The 13409-nt window shown below is 41.6% G+C and overlaps 1 protein-coding gene across 14 annotated transcripts in view; it reads left to right on the top strand.

Moving 5' to 3' along the window:
- LOC124720011 (basement membrane-specific heparan sulfate proteoglycan core protein) overlaps positions 1-13409 on the top strand; it is an 801341-nt gene that overhangs the window by 697884 nt on the left and 90048 nt on the right. For all 14 annotated transcript variants that reach the window (XM_047245254.1, XM_047245262.1, XM_047245258.1 and 11 more), the window contains 3 exons: positions 734-914; positions 5635-5856; positions 10407-10558. In XM_047245254.1, coding sequence (XP_047101210.1) covers positions 734-914; positions 5635-5856; positions 10407-10558 — 555 coding nt within the window. The remainder of the gene's footprint in view (positions 1-733; positions 915-5634; positions 5857-10406; positions 10559-13409) is intronic.

Here is a 13409-nt window from a genome sequence, read left to right as displayed (position 1 = left end):
CCTCTACACTTCTGCCTCGACTGACATCTCTGCCCAAACTCTTTGTCCTTAAATATGTCTGCTTGTGTCTGTATGTGTGGATGGATATGTGCGTGTGTGCGAGTGTATACCTGTCCTTTTTTCCCCCTAAGGTAAGTCTTTCCGCTCCCGGGATTGGAATGACTCCTTACCCTCTCCCTTAAAACCCACTTCCTTTCGTCTTCCCCTCTCCTTCCCTCTTTCCTGATGAGGCAACAGTTTGTTGAGAAAGCTTGAATTTTGTGTGTATGTTTGTGTTTGTTTGTGTGTCTATCGACCTGCCAGCGCTTTCGTTCGGTAAGTCACCTCATCTTTGTTTTTATATATAACTTTTCCCACGTGTAATGTTTCCTTCTATTATATATATATAAAGCTGGAATTCTCAGGGATCATGTCTTTAGAAACAAAATTTAGGAATTTTTTGTGCTCAATTTTTTTCAGCAGTCTGCTTTCTTTCTTTCTTTCTTTATTTATTTATTTACCTTGCAAGAAAACAAAGCAATTACTGCAGCACCATCAGCATTACCTTGATCATCCAACATTTCATACCAGACTAAATATTGGACAAAATTATTGAAATATTGTGGAGCAGTCTGGGGCTAACATCAATAATGTAGCACAGTTTCTTGTACAGTAATAATAGGGGTCACTAGGGCTCTGCCCAGGACTACAATATAGGTTTAACAGATTGCCCTCACCGCTCACCTCTACGCAGGTCGCGAATCGCCGCGGGTCAGTCTGTTCCCGACAGAGCAGCAGACGGTCATCACAGGAGGAAGCACTCTCCTGCAGTGTCGTGTCGAGGCCGGCATTCCGGCGCCCACCGTCACCTGGTCGCGCGTCGACGGCAGGCCGCTGCCGTCCACTGTCGAGGAGCTGCCCGGAGGAGTCCTCAGGTGAGTGGGTCAAACACTTAACAAAATAATGACACAGACTATTTACATAGTAGTGGAGAAATGTAAAAGCCAACTTAAGGGAAAAACAATTTAGGATCAAAAGAAACTAGTAGTACTGACCATAATGTTAATTGTGGAGATAGGATGAAGAAAGGCAAAACTGCATTTATAGCATTTGTACGTAGCGGTAAGATAAAAAATGTCCAGTACAAGTGGGCTCTAAAATTCATACATTATGGCTATGAGCTGTTATTCATCTTCACTAATGTGAAATACATCTCTTCTACTGCAATGTTTGCTGTTACGAACAGCCTGTGAAATGTAGTAAACAAATGAGAACACTATATTCTGTTACTGTACCAAATATTTTGTCCTTCAACTTGATTTTCATCTTAGGGAACAGGAAGAAGTCGTATGGAGCCAAGTCTGGTGAGTATGGTGGGTGGGGAACAAGTGTAATCTTGTTTTTAGTCAAAAATTCCTGATTAATGTAGCAATATTATGAGAAGGATAGTTGCTACTCACCATATAGCGGAGATGCTGAGTCGCAGATAGGCGCAACAAAGAGAGACTCACAATTAAAGCTTTGGGCCATTAAGGCCTTTGTCAACAATAGACACACATGAAACTGAAACCTCATTCTGGGAATAGACACACACACACACACACACACACACACACACACACACAACTTGCATCTCAGGCAACTGAAATCACACTGCAAGCAGCAGCACCAGTGCCCAGATTAATGTAGGCTGTATGTGATGGTGCATTGTCACAGTGGAGAACCCAGTCATTTTTATGCCACTTATATGGACATTTTCTCATCATACCCTCCCTCAAACGTCTCAGAACATTGCAGTATAACTCTTTATTAATCATCTGAGCAGTAGGAACTTAACTCTTTATGAGCAATTCAGTTAAAATAGTAAAAAAATCAATAACTCTGTCGCTGCCCGAGCTTTTTTGGGTGGAGGTGAAGTACTCCGCCATTGTGATGATCGATGCTAAGGTTCATAGTCAAAATAATTGGCAACTAATGCTGTACAATCGCAATAAAGACATGAGATGTTCAATTGACTCTTTAGAACATGTTACGCATTTCGGGATTACACCCATCTTCAGACATCACAAACTTAACGCCTTCCTAACCGACCACACGTACGGCCTTGACAGCTCAAAGAAAGTGTCAAATAACATATGACTACAACTGCCACACAAGCAGTCTTGAAGCAGTGCCTGGCAGACTCGTATGATGTTACTTCTCGTCATCTTGAACCGATCCAGCACAAACTTTGCCCAAGTACTTCTCATCTTCAATTCTTCCTGCACAATACATTCACATGTACCATAACTTATTCCCTCTTTCCTGATGAGGCAACAGTTTGTTGCGAAAGCTTGAATTTTGTGTGTATGTTTGTGTTTGTTTATGTGTCTATCGACCTGCTAGCGCTTTCGTTCGGTAAGTCACCTCATCTTTGTTTTTATATATAATTATTCCAAAGTTTTATAGATTTCATGAATGATCTGCCAATGTTCTTGCAGAATCAGATTCTTTATTTTCCAAACATGCTAGGTGATGCCATTAGTCAATATTTACTGGTTTTTGAAACACTTATACGAGTAGTAAGCCTGTGTCCTGACTTAGCCGTTCACGAGAGGGTATATTTACCCCCTGCCCTCCTGGAAACTGGGACTACAGAGTTTGTTGTATTCTTGTATTGAGTGGATAATCTTGGAAATAATAAGTTTTTCTTTGCCAACTATAAAATTTAGTTCTTTTGGCATTCACATCTCCAAACTCACGAACTCATATGAAAAATGCCGATTTTAGAATCTTGCCACTCCATCCCCCTTTCCTTTCTCTAAAAAAAAATTCAAGGATACCCATGCATCTCACATAGTGTGTTGTTGAAAGCTTGCTTCAAAAATTGGTGCTTTTCTGCAGCAGTTTTTCCAAGATTAAAACAAAACTTTATACGGGAACACAGTTCTTCATGGTCTGTCTCCGCAACACTACAGGCGTGTAGAAACATGACAGTGGAAATATGCTGACTAAACCACAGCAGCAGCCATTCCCTACACTGATTCAAAACGAAAGAAAGGATTTCAGCGCACTGTTAATTATGTGGACACAACATTTGAATTATAGTAACATTTGGATGCCATCCTCTTCATCTTCTGGCAATGTTGACTGGAATAAAAACTTTGAAATTCTGAAGGCAACAGGGATAAAATACAGTAGTGAAATGTTACTTACAGCTTGCACAGAAATGAGACCAGTTATAGGAGTCAAAAGGATATCAAAGCCAGGCAATAGTTGAGAATGGAGTGAGAAAGGGTTGTAGCCAACCTCTAATGTTATTCAGTCTAGGGAGGGAAACAGAGTTCAGGGAGAAGAAATTAAAATGTTAATGTTTGCAGAAGGTATTGTAATCCTACCAGAGGCAACAAAGGACTGAAGAGCAGTTGAATGGAAACAGAGAGTACCACAACTTAGTATTTATTGATTGACTGTTGCATTTTTCACCGTGCTTAGGTTGTTATTTATGCATTCTTTCCTTCCCACAACCGGTTTCGCTTATGAAGCCATTGTCTATCAATAATCTGTACGAGAAAGCACACTGTGTTACTGATATGAAATGAAAACACAATGTTGTAAAAGTAAATTGTGGAAAAATAGTTACCTTTAAATTTACCGTGTTGTAACACCTTTTAATAATTTTATTTTATATTATTTTAATACTCCCTTTCTTTACATACACACTTATATTGTTAGACACCCACACTTATATTCTTTGGCTGATATGATATCTTTACACATTTCCCACTTTACGTGCACAAACAAAATGACAAAACTTTCAAATCATCGAAAAGAGTTGCTACAGATTGAGGAGATACTGCCAATTTAGACATTTGGCAAAGTACTATGACTATTTTTCTGCAATGTAGGAAAAGACAGATTGCTATTTACTGTAAAGAAGATACGTTAAGTTGCAGACTGACACAATTAAAAGACAGTTATAGAGCTTTTGGTCACAGCCTTTATCAGTAAAGTGAGATACACTCCGTTCACACACACAAGTAAGCACACGTCAAACACACGCGACTGCCAACTCCGTCATCTTGGGCGAGAAAGCAACTGTCGTGTCAGATGCGAGCAGCAATCTGGGGAAGGAGGGGAAGGGAGAGTGGTGTACGGGTGGGGAGAGACGAACGCTGTGTGGAAGAGTGTGCAGAGACTAGAATGCCATCAGGTGCAGTGGCAGGAGGTTGTGGGGCAGGGTGGTGGGGAACCAAGAAGCAAGAAAGTAGAGAAGTGGAGAAAGACAGGCAGATGCGTTGGCAAAGGGTTCCAAATAAACAGTGTGGTAGATGAGAATGGGAAGGAAATGTCCTAACATCTCCATTGTTTGATTTTAACTATTTTTCTGCAATTTATCTTCACAACATTGCTTTCTCATTTCGTATCAGTAAAATACGTACAGGTCTTGACACTAATCATCACTAGAGAGTGGTTTCATAAGCTGAAACCAGTTGTGGGAAGAAGGAGGACAAAATGAATACCAGCCTAAGCAGGAAATAAAGGCCACATTTATTCAAGGAACGAATAACTTCTTTAAAATAAGTTATAAAATGAAGATCAGCAAATGTAAAACAAGGGTAATGGGGTGTATTTGATTTAAATCAGATGATGCTGAAGGAAGTAGATTGGCAACTTGACTGGTTTCTGTACAAGTTGTAGATAACCTTTTGCTCCCTATTTTTATCGCTGCTACCTGCAGAATAGCAAAGAATGTATTCTAGTTAGCATTCTCAAAAGCTTTCTCTAAATCTACAAGCGTTATACAAATATGTTTGCCTTTCTTCAGTCCTTTGGTGTTTTCCTGCATTTCTCCAAAACCCAAACTAATCTTCCCTAAGGTCGCCTTCTACCAGTCTTTGTGCTGTTTTGTAAATAATTCGTGTCAGTATTTTGCAACCCTGAATATTAAACTGATGTTTATGAAATATACACACCTGTCAGCAGCTCCCTTCTTTAGAACTGGAATTATTACTTTCTTCTTGAAGCCTGAGAGTATATCATTAATTTCATTTATCATGCACACTAGGTGGAATAGTTTTATCAGTCAGTTCTGTCAAACATTTTAATAATTTTGAAGGATTGTCATATGCTCTGGGGACCTTGTTCCATTTTAGGTCGTTCAGTCCTCTCTCACATTCTCCTTGCAGTATTATATCTCCCATTTCATCTTCATCTACTTCATCTCCCCTTTCCATAAAATAGTCTTCAAGTTCATTTGCTTTGTAAGTTTAAGTTATTCATTGGTGCTGTAAACACGTGTCCTATCATCTTGTCCTTTCTCATCTGTGATCTCCAAGTGTTCCTTTCTTAATTAATTCTGCAAAGAAGCTTTTCATTTTTTGTCTTGCTAGTGCACCTAATTTTCAACACCCTTCTATAACACCACATTTCAAACACTTTGTTTCTCTTGTTTTCCAGTCTTCGCACAGCCCATTATTGACTAACATACAACGCTGTGCTCAAAATATACACTCCCAGAAATGTCTTTCTCACATTAAGGCTGATGTTGGATAGTAGTAAACTTCTTTTGGCCAGAAATTCCTTCGTTGCTCGTGCTAGACTGCTTTTTGTGCCTTCCTTGCTTTTTGTTTGGAGATACAACCTCTCACTTTCTGTGTTGTGGTGGGTTTTCAGGTTCACGGGAATGACGAAAGAAGACGAGGGAACGTATCTGTGCGTCGCCCGTAACGAGGCGGGTGAAGCGCGCCTGACTGGCTCCATCTCGGTGCAGACTCCGCCGCAGATCACGCTGCTTCCCTCACAGCAGGTGTCGGTGAACGCCGGCCAGAACATCCGGCTCGAGTGCCGTGCCACTGGTGACCCTCTTCCCAACGTCTTCTGGCAGACGATACAGCGGTGAGTACAGCCGTTCGTTCTCGCTGGCAGCCTGTGCCTATCTCACCTTTTGGTGTGTTCTGTGAAATTTGTAATTAAATCCCATTCCAGCATCAGTTAAGGTCCTGACCGAGACAGCGTAACTTTTCCCACATTGGCTGCTTTTGGATGGATTGATATATCCCTTTTATTTTGAACCTCGTGTTAAATTAAAACTGCCACGGACGAGGACTGGAGCCCACATCCTTGCCTTTCACATCAGTGCTGTGATTGACTGAACTGTCGTAGTACAGATTCGTATGAACTCATTCGGTGAAGCTCGACATACACGACCGAGTAACGACTTCTTGTGCTCTCAGTGTCAGAATTTGTTCCAGTACACACATAATGACATGGGAGCAACAGTCACACAGCAGTAACACAAGGTATCCACATGAAACCTCCCCGATTTGCAAATACAAGTAAAAAGAACTTTGTGATGTAGATACCTGCAGTTTGTGGCATCATGTAAAATAACTCAAAAAATTTTTGCATAAAATTAATACACTTGTACATGCACTCCTTTCTTAACATGTAAAATACAAGGGTTGCAACTTAAATAGTGATAACCTTTTATTCACAACTGATACAAAAGAGTTACATGTTTGCACCTGTTACTGTCCTTCAAAGTAGTTGCCAGCGTTGTGTAGAACCCATTGCCAGCTCTGTGGGTGGTGTAGTATACCATTAGCAGAGCCTGTTCTGTTGATGGTGCGAATGGAGTGGTCTACTGCCTGTCAAATCTCTGGAACAGCTCTGAAACGAATGCCACAAAGTAGTTCCTTCATCCGTACAAGTTGTTCACAGGTGATGCTCCAAAAACGAACAGTAATACTGTGCATTTGATTCCAAAGATGAAGCAACAAAAAACTTGTTGAGTTGCTTTACGTGATGCCACAAACTGCAAGTATCTATGTCCCATATAAATAATTATTTAAATTTTTTAACAAAATTGTCAGGAAATCAGGGAAGGTTTCATGTGGACACCCTGTATATTGGAAAGCAACCATTGTGGGTGTGGACTGAAGAGAGAAGGCAGTGTGTTGATAACTTTGTTTATGGATACATCCAGGAATGCAGGATGAGGTTTTCGGCTCACCCACTGGATAGTTCACAGCTGCCGATAGAATTGTCCATCACAGCATTTGTAGATTTAAGAGTAGATGAAAGCAAAGTTTCACAGCAAAACCATCACAAAACTTTTAACGCACTTGAAAACATTCAACAGATGGCCGGCAGATGATGGTTGAAGTGATTACTATATCAAAACCCTACTAATACCAGTATTGCTGGCCCCGTTTTGATAAGGCCGGTATTACACTATCAAATTTCTTTGTCAAAGATTTGATCAAAGATGTGATCAAATATTCCATCAAATGTATTTGACAAAGATCTTTGACGTAGCGCTAGAAGGGGTATTACACTGTCATCATATTTTTCGTCAAAGTTCAAGATGGCTGACAACAACTTGTTATTGACCGCAGCAGTTGCATGTACCACAATTGCACTGTGTGCATATGCAGAAGAGAAGCGGGGGGGGGGGGGGGGGCAGGAACCATACCGGGGTTAGCCGTGGGTTTTACGACGACATGATAAAAGCATTCAACAAAACTTGTTACGTGAGCTTAGAGTCTAAGACGTCAAGTCGTACATCAATTACTTAAGAATGGATGAGCATACATTTCTGTATGTGCTCAGTGAAGTGTATCCTCATATCACAAAGCACAATATTCACTTAAGAACTGCTACATCTGCAGAAGACAGGCTCACTGTAACACTCCGATTCCTTGCTACAGGAGGGGGTTAGGTTAGGTTAGGTCAGGTCTCCAACCTTCGTAATCTATTTTTGTATTCAGCGTGCCTCATGTTGTAAAGCGCCTCATCAGCTTCATACATCTCTATTAATTTTGTAGTTGTCGGCAATGTGTATAAAAACACTACAGACGACAGAATGCAGTGATGCTGGCACTCCATGTGGTAACATGTCACATTGCAGTGAACAGAAGACAAGCGATTTCTTTGATCAAATCTACAGCGAGACCCTAGATTTGATCAAATATTGGATGACATTTGACAAAGTTTCCTATTACACCATCAAATATCTTTGACAAAGAAATTTGATAGTGTAATACCGGCCTAAGAACCGACATGTTGGTCATGGGCGTGAAGATGGTGTAGTAAAATGCTAAAACTGGTAGCCAAATAAAACAAGTTTGGAAACTAGATGGCTGACAGGTGTTTAATTGGTCATCCTGTATTGAACAGCAGAGTCCCACAACAATCTCGAAAAAGATCGACATACAGAGACTTAATCTCAGTTGTTTTACTCTCATGTTCTGTATGTGAGATACGTGCTGGTGACACAAGGACTGTATGTTTGAATAAAATCCTTTTGGGCATTAGAGCATGTCTTTTTGAATCTAAAATCAAATATTCAAACTGTAATGCATACCATCTAGCCTGGAAAATTCAAAATCGAGATGCCTGCAGAGGGATGGCTGTAGAGATAACTGTTTGCCTGATCTACTCTGGCAATGTATGGGTAGACAACAGCAAATTCGCAGCTTGTACTGGGGGGGGGGGGGGGGGGGCGGGGGGGGGGGGGGGGGGGACGCTACTCCTGGGTACAGGCTGCCGATTCGCTGTCAGTTCCAGTCAGCTACCGGAGTAGGTCAGACAAATAGCTGCCTGTACAGCCATCCATCCGCAGGCATCTTCATTTCGAACTTTCTTATGAAGCTCCACTATAGTTAGGACTATTATCATGATTATCTACAGTAATTGGGAACTTGAAAATTCCGGATAATCGAAATCTGTGGATAACCTGGAATTAAAGCACACAGTAATGTGTTAGGGCTGTTTGAAAACAAAAATTAATTACTAATTGCGATACAGAAGTAAAATCAGTATCTAACGTTTATAATAAATTCTACTTTAATTATCGCAGTACCTGTATATGTGAAAATTCGATACTTATAACAAATACAGTACAATCCAATTTCACATTACTATACAGTACTTTGAAACAAAGTACACTCCATCTCTCGCAGTGTTCGAACTACATACTGTTTACTACACTCGTGGTGTAATGTGAGATTATCCCCCGCCCACAACCCCTTTCGGGTTAATGAAAAATTTTCAGCAGCAAAAGAAGTGGGAGAAATAGGCCGCATATAATTCGTAAAGTGGATAATCCACCCACGGATAATCAGGAGTTTACCGTATTACCAAAATAGGATCGTACACAGGTCGAACCTAAACTCTGTCGACATAATTCCTGAGATTGTTTAGGGATATGTTCTGAGTATTTTGGTATAAGGGACGCAGGGTTGCCAGCGACTTACCACAAAGTAATAGTAATGATTTATTAAACTGATAATACCATCAGAACCTTGAAAAACCCTGTAATATGCTATCACCAAAATGTGCTGAGTAAAACAGAGATTAGTGAAACAAACTTCAGACAGACGTAAAAAAAAAAAAAGTGTGATATATTTGCCTTCACTGCGGGAACAGGAACAGAGTCTTCGTGCTGGTCTTTCACTGCATTCAGTGTCGGCAGCTCGTCGTTTAACGGTTAGCGTTGCTGCCTCTAGGTCAGGGGGCCTGCGCTTCTGTTCCCGACCGTGTCAGGTACTGGGTGTTTGTTTTGTGCTACTCACTTGATCTCATCTTCATCGGACACGTGAAGTTGCCAGAGTGGCCTGAAATAGAAAGACTTGCTCCTGGCTGCCTTAACAAGCCCAGACGGGATCTCTCAGCCGACAATGATGCACGATCGTTTCCATTTTCACTGCATTCGGTGAATCCATACACGAGGTGCATATCGGACAACTCGTCACCACTTATCTGTGCTGCTGTTAACATACAACCGACGCTGCCGCAAAAGCAAACCCAAGATAGCATTGAGCAGTAGTGAATGCAGTATGGCGGTGAAGAGTAAAGTGGATATTACTGTTGCTAGCACCGCGTACCGTGAGTAAATGGAACAAGTTTCTTTCCAAAAAAGACACACATTGCATACTGTCGGTATCAGAACTGTTATGTAGATGTTCGGAGATATGTGAGTGTGAAGATAAATGGCACGTCAGGAATCAAATGAAATTCAGTTACTGTGTGAGGAGCCGTGGGTCTCTTACACCAAAATATTCCTCAGTAACCTCCAAAATTTTGTCGATGGATTTTAGGTTCGTGCAGTACGTAGCGAAAAGCGTGCCCCGCAACCAGTAGTATAGTTGTTCTGGGAAGGGCTGCTTCAGTGTTGGTCAAAATAACAGTTTTAATAGTTGTTTTTAGCTTCAAAATGATGTGGCGTAGGGTTTTTGTTCAGACTGACGCTAGCTGTGCACCTAGAATTAATTGTACGTTTCACTGACAGTGCATAAAAAAGGCAGGAGAAATTTGATTTTGTATGAAACAAATTATTTGTATGCAGAGATACACTAGAACCTAATTAATATTTATCATATTCTTTACGCCTTTTAGGAACATTTTTGCTGAAATAATGGAGTGAACATGTTTTTCAAAAACAGTCCATTTGCCGTGGAGTCAGTGGCACGACCGTCAGTGGCCATCCTGGAAATCAATGGCGCGAGCCGTGCGGACGAGGGCTCCTACAGCTGTCTGGCGCAGAATGCGGCCGGATCCGCCGAGGAACGCCTCTACCTCACTGTTGTCGATGCTGGTAAGTTTCTCTTCTCGTTACAACTTGGCTTCCTACGGAAGCAGATGTAAGTCTGTTTTATAGAAATTAATGGAAGTGTAGCACTCGAACATGAAGAAACGCATTTGCCAGCTCGTTAAGGAAATAAGTTTAGCATACTCTCTGTTCATGCTGTTGCAAGCCTCAGGGGGAGTGGGGGGGGGGGGGGGGCAAGTAAATTAGTAAATTTAGATTATTTTTATTTTTGTTGTTTCTTCTACAATAATATTTCAGGACAACTCGACATTGTAGTGGTTCCGCGTGCCCCATTTTGTGTCCTCAGTGTCGACGTACTGCATTGCTACACTGGCTGAAAAATGGGTTGTGGATTCCGACACTGACTACTGTAAATAATGTAGCTGACAGGTGCACAGTTGCGTTTCTCAGTACTTTAACTTCATTTTTCACAACCCCCTAATAATACACATTTATATGGCCAGTGCACTATTGTTTAACTTTTGATAAGCCTCATTAACTCATTAATAGGTTGCAGTCAAACATCCACATACTGCTACAATAGTTTACTATTGAATAACTGCGAGTGGCCGGCCGGTCTGGCCGAGCAGTTCTAGGCGCTTCAGTTTGGAACTGCGCGACCGCTACGATCGCAGGTTCGAATCCTGCTGTGGGCATTGATGTGTGTGATGTCCTTAGGTTAGTTAGGTTTAAGTTCTAGGGGACTGATGACCTCAGATCGTAAGTCCCATAGTGCTCAGTACCATTTGAATCATCTGCGAGCAGTAAAAACCTAACCACAAAGTTCACAGTTCTTAAAGAATAGAAAAGTACGCATGGAGCAGACACTGTCATTGTTTTTACAGATGACCTAATTGTTTAACACTTATTCCAAAGTTAAGTTGCCACATTGTTGTTCTCACCGACACAGGTTTCTTTTCTGAAACTTGGCCGTGGACTGACTGTCTTGTGACCAAAAATCGGGCCCTTATATATCGTCACAATAATAGGTGCTGAAACTACACATTGTTCTAAGTTTAATTTACAGAAATTACAATTAAAACGTAACTCAGTAAATTAGCTGATTACATCCCTGTTTAGCCGTCTTGCACTTCCTGTCTATCTCATTTTTGAGATGTTTGTATTCCTTTTTGCCTGCTTCATTTACTACATTTTTATATTTTCTCCTTCCATCAATTAAATTGAATATCTCTTCTGTTACCCAAGGATTTCTTCTAGCCCTCGTCTTTTTACCTACTCGATCCTCTGCTGCCGTAACTATTTCATCTCTCAAAGCTACGCATGCTTCTTCTACTGTATTTTTTTCCCCCATTCTTGTCAGTCGTCCCCTAATGCTCTCTCTGAAACTCTCTAAAGCCTCTGGTTCTTCCAGTTTATCCAGATCCCATCTCCTTAAATTCCCTCCTTTTTTCAGTTTCTTCAGTGTTAATCTACAGTTCATAACCAATAGATTGTGCTCAGTGTCCAAATCTGCCCCTGGAAATGTGTTACAATTTAAAACCTGGTTTCTAAAAGAATGTTATGCTGCTGATTTATGGAACACACAAATAATTATACAAATAAAGAGGAGGGGGGAGAAAGGGAAGGAATTATTGCTATCAGCTGCATCAGGACTTCGTGTGGCATCAATGGCAACAAGTGAAAATGTATGCCGGACCAGGATTCGAACCTGGGATTTCCTGCATACTAGACAGTTGCATTAACCACTGCACCATTCAGAAATAGTATTCATCGCAACTGTGCGGACTATCTCGGCCGAACCACATTCCCACCTAGAGCCACCTATCTCCAGTCGGCATCCGCGCATGGACGACATGACCAGGGACACTGGATAGGTAGCACTAGGTGGGAATGTAAGTCAGCTGAGAGGAAAGCCGTAATAGTTTGCATAGTTGAACGTTATGTCCGAGTGGGACGGTGCTTAAAGCAACTGCTTAGTAAGCAGGAGATCCTGGCCCGGCATACATTTTCACTCGTTGCTGCCTATGCCACACAAAGTCCTGATGCAGCTGATACCAGTAATCTCTTTCCTTTCTCCCCCTCCTCCTCCTCCAGTTGCCTAATTGTTTCACAGCTGTGGATTCTGCACACTTTTTTTCCCCCCCGTGCACATCTGAAAGAAAAGACACCACACGCACCACACATTTGTAAAAAACACTAATAACTTCATATAATAGAGGGAAACATTCCACGTGGGAAAAATTTATCTAAAAACAAAGATGCTGTGACTTACCAAACGAAAGCGCTGGCAGGTCGAAAGACACACAAACATACACACAAAATTCAAGCTTTCGCAACAAACTGTTGCCTCATCAGGAAAGAGGGAAGGAGAGGGAAAGACGAAAGGATGTGGGTTTTAAGGGAGAGGGTAAGGAGTCATTCCAATCCCGGGAGCGGAAAGACTTACCTTAGGGGGAAAAAAGGACGGGTATACACTCGCGCGCGCGCGCGCGCGCGCACACACACACACACACACACACACACACACACACACACACACACACACACATCCATCCACCTAGGATGCTCTGAACAGCCGGTGTGGATGTGGGAGAGGAAAGATTAAGGACTTTTATTAAGGATAGGTGTTGACGGGTGTGTTCATTGGCTAAGTTGATGTGTAGGTGAAGGATTAGGTGGGTGAGGGCAATGGATTGTTCAGTTTGGAACTGGTATAGGGACTGATGGAAAGAAGGGTTGCAGCCAGAGATGGGAACTTTAAGTGTGAGGCCTTTGGGGGTAATGCCAAATGTTAGACAAGCCTGAGAAAATAGAATATGCAAGCGTAATCTGGCTAGGGCGAAGGCATGTTTGCGGAAGGAATGTAAATAAAACTTAATGGGGTCGTTGTGGGGGT

Source organism: Schistocerca piceifrons, chromosome 11 (assembly GCF_021461385.2).
Source record: "Schistocerca piceifrons isolate TAMUIC-IGC-003096 chromosome 11, iqSchPice1.1, whole genome shotgun sequence".
NCBI lineage: Eukaryota > Metazoa > Arthropoda > Insecta > Orthoptera > Acrididae > Schistocerca > Schistocerca piceifrons.
Note: the sequence above shows the minus strand (reverse complement) of the source record. Positions and strands in the feature narration are given on the sequence as shown.